The sequence below is a fragment of the Ursus americanus genome, chromosome 11 (assembly GCF_024610735.1).
Source record: "Ursus americanus isolate L20-20 chromosome 11, mUrsAme1.1.p, whole genome shotgun sequence".
NCBI lineage: Eukaryota > Metazoa > Chordata > Mammalia > Carnivora > Ursidae > Ursus > Ursus americanus.
In genome coordinates this window covers 7,404,732-7,423,971 of record NC_142137.1, presented here as the reverse complement: position 1 = coordinate 7,423,971, position 19,240 = coordinate 7,404,732, and the positions used below count along the sequence as shown (strand labels likewise).

Here is a 19,240-nt window from a genome sequence, read left to right as displayed (position 1 = left end):
ATCCAAATTGCTTTGAAAACTCTAAGGAAGCTGTTGGTTGGGATTGAGGTGGGAGCAGGGACAGCAATGTGGACAAGGAATATATTAAAAACACAGATAATTTAATTTCTTCCAATCTGGTTGAAGACTGAGAAGCTACGTTCCTTTTTTCAAACCAAAAATACATTGTCTGCTTTCTTTTCACGTTACTCACTGTGTCACTGATGCCAAAGGGGTCATGCTTAACTGTGGCCATAAAGTGAATCCCTTCAGAAGACAGTTTCCTTCTGTTCCCCTATGGTATGTGCTCAGATTTGAAGCTGGTGGATGACTCCGAAAACTCAGATACCACAATCTTAGGTATAAGTTCCTTTGACTTCTATGAGACAAAAATGATGCATGACAGAGAGGACAGACCACGTTCTTCTTGTCCTCATCACAGAACCCACAAAGACACACACTTGCAGAGTACCAACCAGGCACCAAAGCTTTGATGTTCAGGCTGAACACACTAATGACTAAAAGTGTGGACTGAAGACCCACACTCTCTGGCTGTGATCATTACTAGCTACGTGACTTTGAGAAGTGACTTAACCTGTCTGTGACTGTGTTACTGGTCTGTACCTTTCACAGACGGCTGTGAAAATGAATGAGTCCGCTTGTGGACCATGTTCAGCGTGTGTGGCACACGCTAGAGCCTCCTAGTGTACTCGATGCTGAACAACCTTCCATCTCTGCATCCACGTGCCTATGCCTTGTAATATTTTGAACTCTGGCTCTGTCATTAGCTGTGTGCTCTGGGGAAAATTCTTAAACCTCCCTAGCCTGGGTTTCCCATCCTATAAATAGGGGACAATGATAATTACTTTCAAAAGTCATTGTGAGGATCAAATATCAATGTTTTTCAAATGCTTCACAAATGTAAACACCCGAATATATACATAGCTTTTGTTAGCTATAAAACAACAACAACCCCCATCCTGTCACTCTCGTGGATTGTTGTGAGAAGAATGTACATAAAAAAGCAGTGTAAAGCACTGTATAAATGTTATTACATCCAGCAGGTAGGCAATCAATCAATAGGGATTGCTGCAGTCCTGCAGTATCAGGGAGCTAAATACTGAGGAGAGTGTAGTCCATTTACAACTGTCAACAAATCGTACTTTTACCATTAGGAAATCGAAGAATGGTCAATGTAAGCAGATCAACTGAAGGCTTGCTCAAGAACAGTACTTTTTAATTTACTGAAAAGTGCTGTCCAAGTTTTTATTTTAAAGCCACCAACACAAGCTGGTGATGAATAATTTAAGGATGTTACATTAGGGTGGATAGATTTTTGAAGTATTTATGGCTGGGGTTTTCTTTCATTTTAATTTAGTAGATGCTGACATGTGTTGGTGCTGAGCACTGTGGTACTTAACAGTCGTCTGCACTTTTCCCCCAAGAAGGTGGGTTCAGAGCGCTCCTGGGCTGGAGTATAAACACAGGAAGACTCCCTATCCCTGAAGCAGGAGAGTGCCCTCTAATCAGAAGGGGGAATGAAACATGAGAGACTATGGACTCTGAGAAACAAACTGAGGGCCTCAGAGGGGAGGGGGGTGGGGGAATGGGATAGACTGGTGATGGGTAGTAAGGAGGGCACGTATTGCATGGTGCACTGGGTGTTATACACAACTAACGAATCATCGAGCCTTACATCGGAAACCGGGGATGTACTGTATGGTGACTAACATAATATAATAAAAAATCATTATTAAAAAAAATGAATTTTCAAATGAAAAAAAATAATAAAAAAATAAAGACATATTTTTTCTTTCACAACTGGCCAATATAAACAAGTCCTCTCTGAATTAGTTTATATAGGGTTCTCAGAATTTAAGTTTTATCCTACTGAATTTGAAGAAAATTGTTTTTTTCCCTACAACGCTATTGCACTTCACCAAATTATAATCTTTACCGGAAATTAGCACACATCTCCACAATGGGAACAATCTAAAAACATGTCCCTTTCCTTGTTTTCAACTGCGACAAACACAAAAATAGTTACATGTCTGATGTAGACATGAACAAAGCCAGTTCGAGAAGTTTGTCTGGACTTCTGCCAAGAAACCTTCCCCCTCCTAATTAGTTTTGATCCCTCTCACTGTTTTCTCTCCTCAAATAGACTTAAAACTCAATGTAGCCTGGAATGTGCTTTTTGAATATTTTGGTTTTCCATCAAAATGCCTGCAGCCCAATAGTACATATAAGTGGGGATCAAGAAATGGTTTTTGAGTCGATTTATTTAGTCTTTGGAACACTGACTTTTGTAGTGAAATTTCAGTCAAAGACTTCTAATCGAGAGTTGTTTCTTCCTCTTGAATAACAAGACTGGAAGGTGTTTTCTTTCTTTCTGGCAGAAGAAAATCTGCATGTCCTGGCGAAAGTTTAGGAAATGTGTAATTGATGTATTTTTGAAATGCTTCCCTTGTTTCCTGTAATTCCTCCTCCAGGAAATCTTTCCAATTTGTCATAATGCCTAGTTGTTTGGCTATGGACAGCAGCTCCCCCTGAGTGTTAACCAGTTTATCCATCACATTTCCAAGCGTGGCCTGATGTGTCTTCTCTGCTTCTTGAAGCACTTCCTGGACCTCTTCTTGCTTCTGCCTCTGAGCCATGCAATAGTAAACGTTCATTTCATGTTGTTTTTCTTTTATCATTTGGCTCACACTCCTGCTCTGATCCTTCATAGCTGTTATACCAGTATTCAAAATTTCCTCCATGGCTATTCTACAAAAGATAGGGATTTATAAGTGAGATGGGTTAGCCACTAAAAACAAGAAGAGATTGTCTTTTGCCTCAGATGCATGGGAAATTGTTTAGAGGGGCCATCAGTCTGAGACAGGTGGGCAGAGATGACCTTTTGGATTGCAGTAGCTGTAAACAATCCAAAAACATTTTTCAAGCAGGGAGATCACCCCCTGACTTCCCTGCTGGGGACTAGGGTGAGGCCTACTAGCCTAGTGTTTGATGGTAATTTTAGGGACCTGAGTCCTCTGTGGCCAGAAAAATATGAATGCAATGTGATTAAAAATGAATAGGGTCAGAGTTCTAAACCCCTAGAGAAAGCATTTCTGTGTATCAATCCAGCAACTTCCCTTTAGGTGGAGGGAAGGAAACTGTACTCACAGTTTTATCTGAACAATACTCTATGATAGCCACCTCAAACCTTTTGGTCTCAAAACCCCTTTTCACTCTTAAAATGACCAAGGAACCCAAACAACTTTTGTTTGTATGGGTTACATCTAGTGAAACTGACAGTATTAGAATTAAAAGTGAGACATTTAAAAAATTATGTATTTATGTAAGGTATGATTAAATCTATTAAGTATTAAATGCAATTAAGTTACCTTTTATGAAAAACATATTTTCCATATTAAAAAAAATTTGGTGAGAAAAGTGGCATAATTTCACATTTTTTGCAAAACTCTTTACTTGTCTGGCTTAATAGAAAAAAAGATGGATTTTTCATATTGCTTCAATCTGTTGTGACATCACATATCATAAAATTCTGGAAAATGCCACTCTGTACTCATGAGATGAGAGTGAGAAGGCAAATTATATCTTTGTATTATTAAGAAAATAGCTTTGACCTCAGGGACCCCCTGAAAGGGTTTCAGGGACACTGAGCATTCCTTGGGCCACACTCGGAGAACCACTGATGAATGAGTTCACAGACCTCTGGCTGTAATGTATGTAATCACATGTAATTTATAGCAGCCAGCTGTTTTGAATTCTTACCATGTCCCAGGCAAGTAAGTGGGTGAGCATCCCATGCATACATCAGCTTAATATTTCCTCAACGCGCGTCCGTGAGGTGGGTCTGTGATTCCGCCTATTTTACCGATGAGGACACTGAGGCTCACAAAGGTTAAATGACTTCCCCTATTTCACTTAATCAGTACAAGTGGCAAAATGAGCAACCCAGGTGGTCTAAGTCCAGGTCAAAAGCTTTTAGCCACTGAGTGCACTTCTGGTGGACGTCTCTGATTAACCTGGTTCCAGTAAAACCTCCCAAGATTTAAGAATAAAATAACTTAAAAATATTGATTCAAATATTTATGATTGTTCCTAAAAATCCTCCTCCTCTGCCTCTGGTCTAATACAATCTTCCCAAGGCTTAGCACCTGCCCTATCTCCTAACTTCTAACCTCCAAGATGCAATTCTCTCATTGTCTCCGGTTCTTTCAGCTTGACTTTCAAACGCGACAGACTTCCCCAATCACGAGGTCAACATCAGTTGTCCTTAGCCTCTGTGGCTGCTCTGCAATATTTCTCTCCTCCCTTTTCCCACCAATCAGACTACATCTATGATTAATAACAAGGGTTCACCTTTACTGAGTACTTACTGTGTACCAGGGACTGTGCTAAGCATTTAACATGCATTTGCATCTCATTTAATTTTCACAGTAACTGCAGATGGCACAATTTTTCTTTACTACCTCTTATTATTCCCATGGAACAGGGGAGGAAATTGAGGCTTAGGGAGATTTAGTTACTGTTCAGTGACACAATTGAGCAAGTGGGAAAGTTCCCGCCCTTGACCATTACCTGCTGCAATACTGTGAGAGATCATTATAAATTTTTTATCGGGAGGACAACACAATGAAAGTAACGTTTTAGAATTGTTATTTTGGTATTAGTGGTTAAACTGAAAAGTGATGGGGTGAAGTATAGAGATGAATTGGTACTATTTTGCAACATTCTTGGTGTGCAATGATTAGGGTCTGAATTAATGATGAAAAACAGAGGCATAGGTAGAGGGAGAGAAAATGATAGGTCCAAGAAATATTACAAAGCCATAAGTGCCAGAGTTTGTGTTGGCTTGGATAAAGGGGAGGCAGAAAGAAGAAGAATCAAGACTAACTTCCTGATTCTCAGCCTGGGTCACAGGAGAATGGAGGTGCCATTGGAAGTCACACTGTGGCTAGAGCCGGGGGGGGAGGGGGCTCTACATATACCCTGAGGATTTAACCTGATGTTTTATAGAATCTTCAGGATATTGGAGAGGCTGTAAAGGTGGCGACCAGGGACCCTGGGGCTTCGATTACAGGGAACTGGAAGGAAGCTTCCTTGAGCGGCCCTCAAATCTCCATAGAGAATGTGATGCTCTTTCTTGGGAACCACAGCTCTGACCTATGCAGGTGTGAGCTTCCTGCTGGCTTTGCCTGGTTTTCTCCTGGCCCACACAGAGGATGTGTTCATCTATGGGGCCAACTAGAAGGCTCCAGCAGAGCTGGTCCTAAGTAAAACTGCTCAAATAAGGTACATCTTAGATCATTCCAGCTCCCCCTCCATCACAGCCCACTCCTACCCCCCTTAAAACACCTTGCTCTCAAGATCTGTTCTCACTAAAAAGATCTGGTATTTTTGGGGATGTCCTTTCCAACTCCTCCCAGTCTGCATTAGAGCCTGAATTTTTGATCCTATGGGATTCAATCCTTTTGGTTTAATCCCATAGGATCTTTATTCTGATCTTTATTCTGATAATTTCCTTGAAATCATAGAATTGAAGGCAGGAAGAAAGTGGGTGCAGGACATGGAGAGAAGGTCTGGAGTACCCATTCAGCTTTCTATCCCCCCTGTCTGGCCTGGTGCCTGGTGTGTATAAACAGGTAACCAACGAGTGGGTGAATGAACGGGTAGTATAAATGTAGTTCTCTCCAATACTTTTAATGCCAAATAATACCAATTTAAAAATAGCTGGATGAGAGCATTTTTAAAGCCTGAAATAATTCATGCTTAAAAAGGATTCTTAGCATAAGCAAAATATTCATCATAAAAAAGTTAATTCTTGTGGTATAGCTAAAATATTTTTTGATTTATACAAATTACCCACAATTTTTTTTTTTTTTCTCAAAAGAGGGTCTAGAAATCATATCGTATGGGGAAGGAGTAAAGGAACTGGTTTAGTACTTTTTGGTATTTTTTCTTTTCTCCTCCAAACATGCTTGGCCAGTGTTTCACTCTTCTCAAGTATCTGAAGGATCACTATGCGTAGAGGGGAGGCAGAGCTGGAAGCCAAGCATGGACGTGAGGATGAGACCCAGCACATTCTGGATCCACATTAGGAAGCACAGGACAAGTAGAGGCGTCCAGCATTTTAACCAACCACTTCAACCAGCTGTAAAATTCCTGGAACAGCAGCACTCAGGAGGCTCACCAATGCCTGGCGGGCATCCAGCAGAAGGAGTGGGAGGTCCAACTCGGTGACCTCCAATGACCTTTCTGACATGACGTGAAAGTTTACGCTTTTTTCTGTAAGTGATGAGGTCTATCTGCCATCTCTCACTTTATGAGGCTCTAATCTTGGGATTTCAAAATTACTCACCATATTTACATGCAGTGCTGGCCAGAAATTGAACTCTTTTTGAATAATTTTAGTGTCTGTCCATATATATCTACAGGATTCAGTCTGATATTTTATAAAATGGGTTCTCAGAGAAGAAAAACAGATTACTAAATAAAAATAGAATCCAATAAATAATAATTCAACCTCATTAGACTCTTGAGGAAAAAATAAAGCATGGAGAAACCATAACAGCAATTGATTTGTGTTTTGCTCTTTAGGGACCCTCTTAGCTCGCTCTCTGTCACTGTGTTTGGGAGGCTACTGAAATGGTACAAGATACATTGCTTACAGGTTTAAAGAATAATATCTGGCTGTTCCTTCCCTTCTATCTACTAAGTAAAGTTTTCATTTTCCCCATATATGTTGCTAAGAGCACACTTCTTTCTATGTCCATCAATGAAAGTCCTGGCTCTTAAGACCAATTCCTAAATTGTAAAGGGATTTGTTCCCAAGATTCATTTGTATCAAATATTTAAAGTGATACTGAGCATTTGCCTGATGAGCCCACAATATACTATTAATCCATTTTTTCACTTGAACTATAGGACCGTCAGCACTATTTCAATCAGTTATAACCACTGTGTTTTAAGGAAAATATATTCTGATTTTCCTTAAGAAACAGGGAACCAACTGCTCCCTGGTCTTGCAGGAGGATTAGTGATACCCCCACACTGAGACAGGTGACAGGCATTATATAGGGTGACTGATATTCTTCACCTTCCCTTGGCTCTGCCTCATTACACTATCCACCCTCCCTTCTACATGTTCGTTCATGCTGTTCTCTCTCTTTCCAGTCTTTCACAAATGGGACCTCGATCCTTCTCTCTAAGGCCCAACCCAAGACTAACTGCCTCCAACAAACCTACCTCACCATATAGCCCACACACTTGTTGCTTGATGTTTTCAGGACTTTCCCAGAACTTACATGTTCTCTGTACCCGTCCATCTAGCCTTGGTCTATGGGGCAGCCATGCTTTAGTTACTACACATGTTGAGGAAACACCCTCATTTCCTTGCAGCAGAACTCAGGACCACATCCATAGAAGGCACTTTATAAGCTCTGCTGAAATGAGCAGGGTAGTGTAATGGAAGGTCATCAACTTTGGTATAGTATAGACCAGGGTTCACATCGGGCCCTGTCACCTCTTCTCTATGTGACCTTCGGCAGGGTGCTCAATCACTCTCTTAAGACTCGGGGACTTTGTCTGAAGATATGGAGGATGACAGAATGCCTCGGGAAGGGATATGAGAATTCAGTGAGAAGCACACAAAGGGCTTTGTATGTGCTGCGTGTTAAACAAAGAGTAGCTCTCATTAGGAATTACAGCCATGAACACAAAAGTTCCTGAGCAGTCACTTCATTCATGCCTTTATCCTGGGCTAGAAAACACCTAAAACCTTTTAAGCAAAACTTGCCTGCTTGTTCTCTTCTCTCCTTCTTCCTTCCCCCCACCTTCTTCCTTCCTTCCTTCCTTCCTTCCTTCCTTCCTTCCTTCCTTCCTTCCTTCCTTCCTTCCAAAGAGTACAGTGTTTCCTAGATAACCTATTTAGAATCTAATCACCCCAGTCCACAAAAAAGTTTTCTGTGAATTTAGCTTATTTGTCATAATATGTAAATGTTCTGAATCCTTAATTCTTCAGTGGAAGTTTATAGTCAAATAAAAGATCTACAGTCGAATTCTAAACAGTGGTCCTTCTCCATATATTCGTTTCTGCAAATGCTCTAAAGAACACTGGAATCCAGCAATGTCTAGAAATAAGATCTGATGTTCTGTGGAATGGGTTCAGCTAATTGGAACATATTCGAACCTTTGTTTAATAAATATTTAATGCACGCATACAATGTGCCAGGCTCTCTTCCAGGCATTTGGAATACATCAATGGACAAAATGGACATTCTAGTTGGATAGCCTTAAACAATAGACGTGGCAGTTCCCTAATTTTAGTCAACTGATATAATAAAAGGCAGTCATTGAAAATCTTCTATTCAATCCTCCTAGAGGAAAGGGCTGGAGGTGGGGGGGGGGTGAAAGAAGCAGAGTGAGGGAAGGAGCAGACACTGCAGGTGTGTGAGGAGTAGACCCAGAAGCTCCTATAGGAGAGGCAGAGTTCCTGTAGATGGAGGGCGGGGAGAAGGGAGAGGAGGATACCGCCTTTCACTGCATTGGACCACAAGTCATTTGGGCATTACCACCTTCTCTAACTTTCTCCCAGAATCCTCTTTCACCTTCCTTTTCCATCTCACCAATGATTTATAGTCTGTGCATGGAGGAAGGTACCACTGAAACAGTCACAGCTGCAGCCCTCATTCCTTTTTATCTGCAAAATAAACATCCTACAGGGTTTGACCTTTGGCCCTGTTCTAAACAGTTCTAACAAAGAAGGTTTTACCCGTTAATCTCAAATAGATCTGTTTCTTAAGTCAAAGAGCAAAGCAAAAGAGACAAGTCCTAGACTAGAAGGCCAAACACAGAGGTTTCAGTCTTGGCTCCGCTGCTGAACCTGCGTGATCTTGGGCAGGTCACTTAATAGCTGGAAACTGTGGTTTTCTCTTGGTCCCAATAATCACTAGGGATCCTGAGTGCTGTCCTGTTAAAATTGGCCAATTCCATCAAATGTTCATTGCATACATAAAAATGGTTACTTTGGTATTCTTTTAAAAAAGTGAACTCAATTATGTAGAAATTATTTGTGACTGTGTACAAATATAAAGCTGTAATTACATCAAAAGGGCACAGAAGGACGCGGGCCCCATTATTTAAAATGAATGTCCCTGAGAGACAAGGAGGGTAGGGAAGCAGTGAGTCAGGACTTAGCAAGTTTTGCCCCATATGTTTCCAAAGTGTCGATTTCATTTACAGCATGTATTACTTGTGTAATAAGGAAAGACCAAAAGTAACACATTCATGCTGGGGTAGGATATCAGCTAGCGAATGTGAAAATTGACTTTTATGTGTTTATAGGGAAATATTTCTTGAGACCTCTCCTCAGCCTCTTAAAACTGGAGATACAGAATGCAAAGCACATTATTTAGGATGGTAGTTACCTCTTGAGAGGGGGGAAAGGAAGGAAATGTGATTGAGGAAGAACACACGGGAGCGTCAGAAGTGTTAGCAATTTTCAATCTCTTCAGATGAGTGGTAGGTCCTTGAATATTCATGCTATTTTTCTTTAAACCACACACACGCATAACAAATCACATATTGTTCTCTATGTTCGAAATACTCCATAATAAAAATGTAAAAACACGGAACCTGGGAAATATCCACCTATGTGCCTCAACTGTATCCCTTTCTCCAAGTTGATTTGGCCAGAGTAAGATACTGATTTGCAAATGTGTTCTCTGGAATACCTTTTCTGGGCCTGGATTGCTTCTTGGGCCATCTGCCTCTCTTCAGCCCTGGCCCTCTCCACAGCCTGGACCTTCTCCCTGTGGCACTCCATCATAATCCTCTGGATTCTATGCACCATGCGTTGTTCCGCAGCCAACTGTTCTCTCTGAAGTTCATCTTCCATGTTTTGGTGCACCTCTATCTTGGTTTTGGCTGCCATTTCCTTAAGCAACAGTTAAATAGGTTTAGATGTTACAGCTTTGATGTTTCAAAATGAACACTAAAAGGTTATTCGAATCATAGTTCATCAACCCAATGGAATGTGCACCTGTGAACATTGATGATTTAAAAGAAGAGTGTGGGGGCACCTGGGTGTCTCAGTCGGTTAAGTGTCCAACTCTTAATTTCAGCTCAGGTTGTGATTTCAGGATTGTGAGATCGAGCCCCACCTTGGTCTCCACGCTGGACATGGAGCCTGCTCAAGACTCCCTCTACCCCTCTCCTCCTGCCCCTCCCCACCTATGATTTCTCTCTAAATAAATAAATAAGTACAGACCGTGTATAATATGGAAAACTTTCACTTATATGATGCTAGTAATATTGCAAACTATAGAGCATATAGGTAATACTGGAATATTCCCTAATATGCAAAAAGGGAAAATAGGTCTTTTTTTCCTTGATCATCCAAACATTTATAGTGTCATGTTATCTTTATACATAATTAGAGATATAGAATATGATTCTCCTTCAGGAAGTCAATCCTGGAAAATGACAGAAATAATGACTATGCCTCCTGAGTGTCTCCTGGGTAGGGGGGAACCTGAAGCTCAGGCAGCTAACAGTTGCCCATTACTGTAGTCACAGAAGCTTGTCTGCTGGTCCTCTTCCCAACTGAGCATTCCAGCTCATTAGCACTGAGGGGCCATTTCTCCTTCACCAAGGGGACGGGAACAAGTTCTCTACTACTCCAGGGTAGAAGGACCTGTAGATGCCTTTGGCCAAGTAAAGGAAGGAAGTACCAGTCAAACCAGGACTCAAGAGAAACAGATTCTCAAGGAAAACCCTGTAACCATTTTGGAAAGGCCTACCAACTCTGCGGTGTGCCAGGCACTGTGCCAGCCTCACTTACTACAAACACAGGAAGGCTGGGATCCTCCTTCTAATGGAGGTCTAGTGGAGGGAACCAGAACTTAATCGTGCAATGAGTGTTTTAGTAGCAATGTAAGAAACGGGGAGCAATGAATTCTGTCTAGAGTTTTATTTTATTTTATTTTTATTAAAAGATTTTATTTTATTTATTTGACAGAGACAGCCAGTGAGAGAGGGAACACAAGCAGGGGGAGTGGGAGAGGAAGAAGCAGGCTCCTAGCGGAGGAGCCTGATGTGGGGCTCGATCCCAGAATGCTGGGATCACGCCCTGAGCCGAAGGCAGATGCTTAACGACTGCGCCACCCAGGCGCCCCCTGTCTAGAGTTTTAAAACTTTCATTTAAAAGTAAATTTTTATCTCTGTTTTAGGGATAACAAGAGAGCATAAAGAAATAAGTTATTTCACATAGTGAGTCAGTGGAAGAACGAGGAACAGAAACAGGATTCTCAATGCCAGTTTCTTGCTTCACTGCTGGCTGTGATGCTAGGGTCTTTCAAGAGATTCATCAATTTATTTTCATTCCAGAAACCCTGTATAATCTTTTAAACACAGAGAACATGTTTGCTTGCTTTCTCTCTTCCTTTCTTTTGAACTCTATGTCTCAATGGAAGCTGGAACACTTTAGCTTTTTAGAAAAAAAGTGTCTCAACAATTAAAATATTTGTTAGACTTCAGTTTTTTCAAGAGAAGCAGTTTTCAACTTCTCACTTTGGCTACTCCAAGGGTGACAATTTTTAAAAAGCAATAAAATAACAAAAACAACTTTAAGAATCTCTCCAGAGTGGCCTCAGTTCATGTATTTAGAGAGAAATGTCAAGGAAAACATTGGCTGTTTAGAAATGCCAGCTAGGTTTTCCATATGCAGAAGGCTTTGTCTCTGAGAGGACTAGAACTTTTTAACGATAAAACATTTTACATGGAAATATTTCTAAATGTCTTTAACATTTATCTTACTTCATAAAAAAGAGCATAGTGAACATACTTTAGCCTTTCTTGATCATCTAGGCTGGTAGATAAAACAGAACGATTGTATTGAGCTAAATACTTTACACTATGCTTAGTCATTGTTCAAGTTATGGGGCTACTTGCCTCTGTTTTAAATGACCCCAGACTGCTTTGCTTTTTGAGATCTGATATCTGATTTCTATAATTTTTCTTGTTCCTCACATGCTATTGTGCTGAGGACCCTCTGTTCTCCATGCTGCCTGAGCTCCTTTCCGTCATTTCTAGTTCGGGGCATTTGGTCTGTCTGTGGTACCGGGCAGCCACAGCTGCTGGGTTCAGGCTGTCAGGTAGGTGTGAATAACACTTGAGCGGGGGTGGAGAGGTTCTGCTGCGAGTGATAAGCCCGAGTTTCCGTCTTGTAGTCGGAGGCCTTTATTTAAGTTCCTCAGGGATATTTTAAACTATTTCTAGGTTTACAAGTATATTCTCAGTAATTGAGATTGCTGAATGGTTGAGCTCTAGGTAGATAAAGTAATATCATAAAATATTTCTATCTGAATCACAGAATTTAAAAATGATACCCCAGCCGTTTATTTTGGCTGGGTTCTGAACTTGGATTCGAAGAATTAAACCGAGTCCTTCTTTTATGTAATGATGTATTAAAAGCAAAATCATTTTACTGCCTCACAAAGCATGTGGAATATATATCTAAAGTTACAAAAATAATTCAATGACTGACTGTTTGGCAGTGTCCTTATTCAATGGAAAGTCTCCCAGTTAAATTACTTTTACTGAAATGCATTTTGAGTAAATCAGCTCATATATTGAGATACTGTAAGAAACAGCCTCATGAAATCCATCACATTTACTGCGCTGATATTTGACAGACATTTATGACACAATGTCTCCCTTAGGAGAAGTTTCTCTCAGCTATCACATATAGAAATATCTGGGCCTCTCTGAGTATCTGATTTGTTTCTGCCTTATGGATGTGGTGATTCATGGCATTTTCCTATTTGCACTAACTGCCAGAAAGTTCAAGGCCCAAATAGTGATAACTGCGTAGGAACTCATGCATATATATATTTTTGTTTTTAATTCACTCCTGACTTCATTATATTTTCTACTCTAAGTTCCCCTTTGCTTCCATTTTGTCATTTGCTTTTCAATATTATTGTATTTGAAAAAGTTAATGTAAACATCTTTTCAAAATACTACCTATATCCATTGGATAAGATCTTGAAATTTTGTTTAATAGCAAGTATCTGAGCCTTATGCCAAATTCTTAATATCATAAGATTAATACCTGGTGAGATCTATATATCTTAATTTAATGGTATTTGGTTTTAGAATAGCTTGGTTTTCTGCTCTACATATTGGCAATCTCAAACTGTAATACGTGTAAGAATCAGATGGGCTGCTGGTTAAAAACCTTGCCCCTGACTGTGTAGGTCAGGTGGGGCCTGGCAATCTGCATGTTAAGCTCCCTGGTGAGTAGACTCTAAAGCAGGTTGTTCATAGACACTGAGCAGGGAGGATCCCCACTACCCTTTAGGAACCTGCGGCACAGCTCCCTTTCCTGCTGACAAGTTTCCTGAGGACAAGGACAGTCCATTTAATCTCATCTAACACCCATCTGATCTATGGTAGGTGCTCATTACCGAAACAATGAATAAATGGGCCGGTAGTCCCTGAACTGTTTATTAGTTCTGTTCTTATTAAGTTAGGCTGAATGGGGGGCCAGACTTCTGCCACTCTCCCTCCAGCCTCTACCCATGAATTATCACAACTACAGCATGTCCTGTCCTGTCCCTCCTGTGGCCGACATGTGGAAACAGTTCTATATCCTTTTCCTTTGATCAGATTTTGTAACTGAGGTACTGGGCTAAATACTGAATTCTGGACCTCTGCCTGGAAAGTTTGTCTCAACCTATAGTAGTGTGTCTGAACAAGTTCCAGGTTAGAAAGAGGACCCCTCATTTTGTGACTGCTGGTGCTGCAGGAAATACTGCAGTTAACAGCTCAGGGTCCCTCTTCGCACTGCAGTTAATGCAAATTGAGGGAAGGGGAGGTAATCAGAGAGCCCAGGAGAAGCCTACTTCCTTCGTTCGGCTCCAACGTGAACACTTGCTAACTCAAGGCTCTGTGCTGGACACTGAGCTAGAGTGGGAATGAGAGACACGCCCTACCGAAGGCTACAGTCGTCTGTGGGGCAGAAGTAATCACACGGTCTATTTAACTGCAATGCTGATGGGTGAGGACCGCTGTAAAAGGGGACAGGGTGTCAGGACAGTGCATGGGGGCAGGGCAGAGCTGATGAGGTAAAGCTTCCCTTGAGTAGTGTTTGAGCTAAATCCCATGAAGTGGGGTTAGAACATTCTGGCAAAGACCCTGAGGTGGGAAGGATGTGGTGCATTCAGGTCTGAGGACCCAAAAAAGGGCCCTGAGAGAGAAGGGCTGGGGCAAGAGAAGGGGTGGGTAAAGCAGATGGGGTGGCTCCTTTGGGCCCTGAAGCCCCATAAAGGTTTGGATTCATCACATCAGAGACCATGGGCTTCTCCCACATCCGCCCACCACTGCTGCCTCTCATCTGTGAGTTCAGCATCTCTTCTGTGGAAATCCTGGGTCTCCCAACCAACCTCCAAAAACACCCATCAAGGTTTACATATTTTGTTTTTTCTCCTAGTCCTTTGCCAGAGCGTTTTACTAACTATGCACCCTTAAACAGACAACCAAGCAGTCCTAAAACCTGTAAATCTCGTTGGTGCGCCTCTTCCAGAGTCTGAATATTAATCCTGTGTTGGCCATTTGCTTCTTCAAGTGCTTTCTCGACGGCTTGTTTTTGACGTTCATCAGCCTTTAAAAGAAACAGCCCACTTATTAATATTTATATATTAATGTATAAACTTTTATTAACACCAATTTTTCATGTTTACTGAAAAATTAGCAACCACCATTGGGCCCCTAATTACTTGCTCTGTTCCCATCTCCGATCCCCCACAGCAAACTGGCTGCCTCAGCCCGAGATGCCCTAACATCTCAACTGAGGGCTAACATCACTGTTTCGGGAATTGCTAAAGAGAGTTTTACTGTAAGCTGCTGGGCTGTCTTTTCTTTGGCACTTTATTTCTTGCTTGATTGACTATCAAAGTAATGTCTGCTCATTGCAGAAAATCTGAAAAACAGATAAGTGGAAAGATGCACAAAGCTGGAACTTGCTGAGAAAGGAGGCTGAGCACCAACTCTGACCTCCTGTGTCCGGCATTCAGAAAGAGTATTTATTATTTAATTTGAAGAGAATGCCCAGATCATTAGATATGCTGACATGCAAATTGTAGATTATTCATAAAAGCATTGCTTTGTCTTAGTTTATAATAAATAGTTTGCAATTAATTTGAATTTTACTATTATTGATAAAGAAATGACTACTAAGGGGCGCCTGGGTGGCTCAGTGGTTAAGCGTCTGCCTTCGGCTGAGGGTGTGATCCCAGGATTCTGGGACTGAGCCCCACATCGGGCTCCCTGCTATGCTGGGAGCCTGCTTCTTCCTCTCCCACTCCCCTGCTTGTGTTCCCTCGCTCACTGGCTGTCTCTCTCTGTCAAATAAATAAATAAAATCTTAAAAAAAAAAAAAAGAAATGACTACTAAGACTTTTATTCATATTACCCTTTGCACTTTCAAAGTACTCTAACACCAAGCTTGTGCTGGCATGGGTGCTGGACAATTCTAACACTCTTTGCTATGATGTCTATGTTATAAAGAAACTGAGAAATAATGTTCCAAGGGCTGTAGCTTGTCCTGCTCTCACAGAGCATTAATTCCCTTTGGGAAGTTGTTTATGTTATTCTATCTATGACTAGAAGAAGTATGAGCTGGAGGATTGAGATCTTGCTTCAGTTAAGTGTCTGGGATCTGACGGTGAGTCCCAACACACTCAAATTGCCCCTACAACCCTCAGCAGTCACTGGGACAAGGTATCAAGGACTTTGGAGGAGCAAGGAGAGCAGGCCATAATGCAGAATTCGGCAAAACAGGCACTTGGTCAGGGGTGTTAACACACCGCACAAATGGATGGTCTACATATGAAACAACTATCAACAAGGATGTCTTTTTTTTTTTTTAAGTTTTAATCCAAAGAGATTAAAGAGAGCAGGAGGCATCCACACAGAGGGCGATTTGGAAGGAAGGAAGTCCCTAATGGTGTCTGCTTCTCACTAAACAGCTCCTGTGTGCCAGGCACATTATTGCATTGAACCCTTTCGACAATGCTATAGAATCTGACTGCTCCTGTTTCACATCTGAAGAAGCTGAGACTGTAGAGCTGAAGACCTGGCCCAGGGTCCCACGAATAACCAGGATTCAAAGTCAGTTCCGCCTATTGTTTCGAACAAATCCAAAAAGTGAAAGAACTATAAAGATGCATTGAGGTTGATATCCAACTTCTCTTACCTGAACCCATATGTCAGCTTCTGCTTTCGCAATACGTTCTTTGAGTACTGCCTCTTGAAATTGCTCTTCTTTGTTCAGAATATCTGCCCCAATATCTGTGTATTTGAGGAAAAACAATCACAAGAATCCACAGACTGTTTTTTTTTTTCCTTTTCACTATCACCTAGTTATTTATTAATGTTCTCTAAAAGATATAGCCTTTTAGATGTCAATCTTTTCTTTAAAGATACCGATGAAAGGGGTAAGTTTTCCCCTAACTAATGAGGAGGGAACTCACAGCACTGTTGGGTCTGGAGATCGTCTGTTCCCTTCATTACACTCAGGCCACACACTAAGCAATTGGGGAAGTAAAATGGCAGAAAAGAGCGCATTCTGCGATTCCAGAGCAACAGAGTGAGAGAATATTGAAGCGATATCAGCACATTATCCTGCTCCTCTCTCTGCTCCAATCTGGGTGCCGGCGTTACCTCCCTCAGGGAAGGGGTAGCAGGACGCCCTCTTCACTCTGGTGCGGCCTTTCTTCATGTGCAGGTCTTCTGGTTCAGCTGCTGCAGTTGTGGAGTGAGTAAATGTGTTTGGTACTTCTCGGTCACTGACCTCATTTAATTTCCACATGATAATATTTCCATAATAATAGCCTCCCTACTCGGACAAAAAAATAAAAGCCTAAAGAGGTGAGAGGACTACACGGTACCAGATAGCTAGGGGTGGAGCTAGACCTGCTGCCGAGCTCCATCCCGCCTGCCAGAGCGGACTGTCAGAGGTCGCTCAGGTCTGTGTGCAGGCGACGAGCCTTTTCAGTGCTCATGGCACACACATGGTCATCTTTTGCCCAGTCTAAGCTCTTACACTATTTACTCTTCATTCCATTTATTTCTCATATCTTAGATTTGTTGAATTATTACCTTTTCATGTGATTAGGTCTTGACGATCAACTTCTGAAAATTATAAAGCATATCCTATATTGCGTTGTCTCTCTCCCAGTGTCCAGCTTGGTGATAAGCACAGAGAAGCCACTGTGGACGTATGTGTCTGCCCAGCATCTCTGTTCTCCCTCTGGTAACAGGACCCATTTCTCTCAAGAACGTTCCTCTCTCGTTTCGGGTTGTTCTGGGGGGACTGCAAATCACAGCAGCCAACCTGCTTGGCCCATCATATCATCGCCATCCTCCAGGCCATAATAGTTGGCCCAGGGTTGGGCACATGTTCCAGCCTGGCTAACCAAGCTCTTCTTTAGGATTTTATATAAGGATGTAAGGAGAATATAGCTTTTTCCTCTGAGATTTCTAAACTGGTGGTAATAGCCACTTAGAGCAGTGTGGGACACTTCTACTCTTTTCCCAGGACTAAGCCTGGCTGGTAGTAAACAATCGGGCCAACCATTGAGAGCAAGCGAGGATAGACCGAAAGCCCTGGTACCAGATTCCTCTTGGGTTTCTCTGTTAAAGGGTCAAGGAATTCTCTTTTATGCATAGTCTGTCTGAGTTTTGTTTCTGTCACCTGCCACTGAAAATCCATGTTTGGTGGCATTAAGAGTCTTTGCTACTAGATTATTAGTGAATCTAAACACATAGGGCAGTGAATACTATGGTAGAGATGGACACATACTACACAGGCCCAACACTGTGTAGATAGGATTATGAAAGATCTAGGAAGAAAGGTGACTAAGCGTGGACACGAATGTATTAAAACTTCATAAAAATGTGACACAACTGTGGGCTGCTTTTCCTCTTTTTCATGCTTAAATTCCATTATTTTATATTAATTCTTCTCAACCCTGACTGTACAACAAGATTCCAGCATAGCTTTAAAAAAAAATACTCAGAAAGGAAAAGACTACTAGTACAAAGAACAACTTGGATGGATCTCAAGGGCATTATGCTGAGTGGAAAAAAAAAGCCAATTTCAAAGAGTTACATACTATATGATTCTATTTATATAACATTCTCAAAGGGATAAAATTATAGTGATGGAGAACAGATTAGTGGTTGCCAGGGGGTCAGGTTAGGGTGTGTTAAGGGGTAACACAAGGGAGTTCCTTTGTGGCGACAGAACAGTTCTCTGTCCTGATTGTGGCGATGGTTACATAAGCCTACACATAATAAATTTCATAAAACTACATACCAAGAAAAGAATGCATGTAAGGTCTACACCTGAGTTAACAGTATTGTTCCAATATCAATTTCCTGGTTTTGACAATATACTAGCATTATGTAAGATATCAATGAGAGAAATTGGAGGAGTACAAGGGAACTTTGTTCTGTTTTTAAAACTTGTGAGTCTTAAACAATTTCCAAATAAAAAGCTATTAAAATATGAAACAAATATAAAAAAATTAAAAACCAACACATGCTGAAGCCTGATTCTGAAGGTTCTAATTTAGTGGGTCTGTATTAAATTAAGTCCTATGACTCTGTATTTAGATATTTGTAGTAAAAACAAATGTTTTAAAAGCTGTGTGCTTTGGGGCACCTGGGTGGCTCAGTCAGTTAAGTGGATGACTCTTGATCTCAGCTCATGTCTTAATCTTAGGGTCATGAGTTCAAGCTCCACATTGGGCTCCACGTTGGGTGTGGAGACTACTTAAAAAACCAAAAACCATGGGAGCGCTGGTGGCGCTGTCGTTAAGCGTCTGCCTTCGGCTCAGGGCGTGATCCCAGCATTCTGGGATCGAGCCCCACATCAGGCTCCTCTGCTGGAAGCCTGCTTCTCCCTCTTCCACTCCCCCTGCTTGTGTTCCCTCTCTCGCTGGCTGTCTCTCTCTGTCAAATAAATAAATAAAATCTTTAAAAAAAAATCCAAAAACCAAAAACCAAAAAAACACAAAAAATAAAAGCTGTGTGCACTGCTAAAGTTGAGGACTACTGCCCTATGCAATATTCATTTAACATTTATACAGACATTCCCCCATGCTCCTGAATTTATTCTTTGACTCTTTTGACTTAAAATAGTTAATCACAAATACAGGTCACTGGATAAAAAATATTAATTTAT

The 19,240-nt window shown here is 41.3% G+C and overlaps 1 protein-coding gene across 2 annotated transcripts in view; it reads right to left on the bottom strand.

The window, feature by feature from the left end:
* Nucleotides 1–2,243: 2,243 nt before the first annotated feature.
* The window catches only part of C11H6orf163 (chromosome 11 C6orf163 homolog), a 21,798-nt gene continuing 4,801 nt past the window's right edge, over nucleotides 2,244–19,240 (bottom strand). For both annotated transcript variants that reach the window (XM_087865307.1, XM_045771965.2), the window contains exons 2-5: nucleotides 16,247–16,341; nucleotides 14,546–14,653; nucleotides 9,723–9,925; nucleotides 2,244–2,748 (exon numbers count right to left, since the gene is read on the bottom strand). In XM_087865307.1, coding sequence (XP_087721433.1) covers nucleotides 2,313–2,748; nucleotides 9,723–9,925; nucleotides 14,546–14,653; nucleotides 16,247–16,341 — 842 coding nt within the window. In that variant the 3' untranslated portion in view covers nucleotides 2,244–2,312. The remainder of the gene's footprint in view (nucleotides 2,749–9,722; nucleotides 9,926–14,545; nucleotides 14,654–16,246; nucleotides 16,342–19,240) is intronic.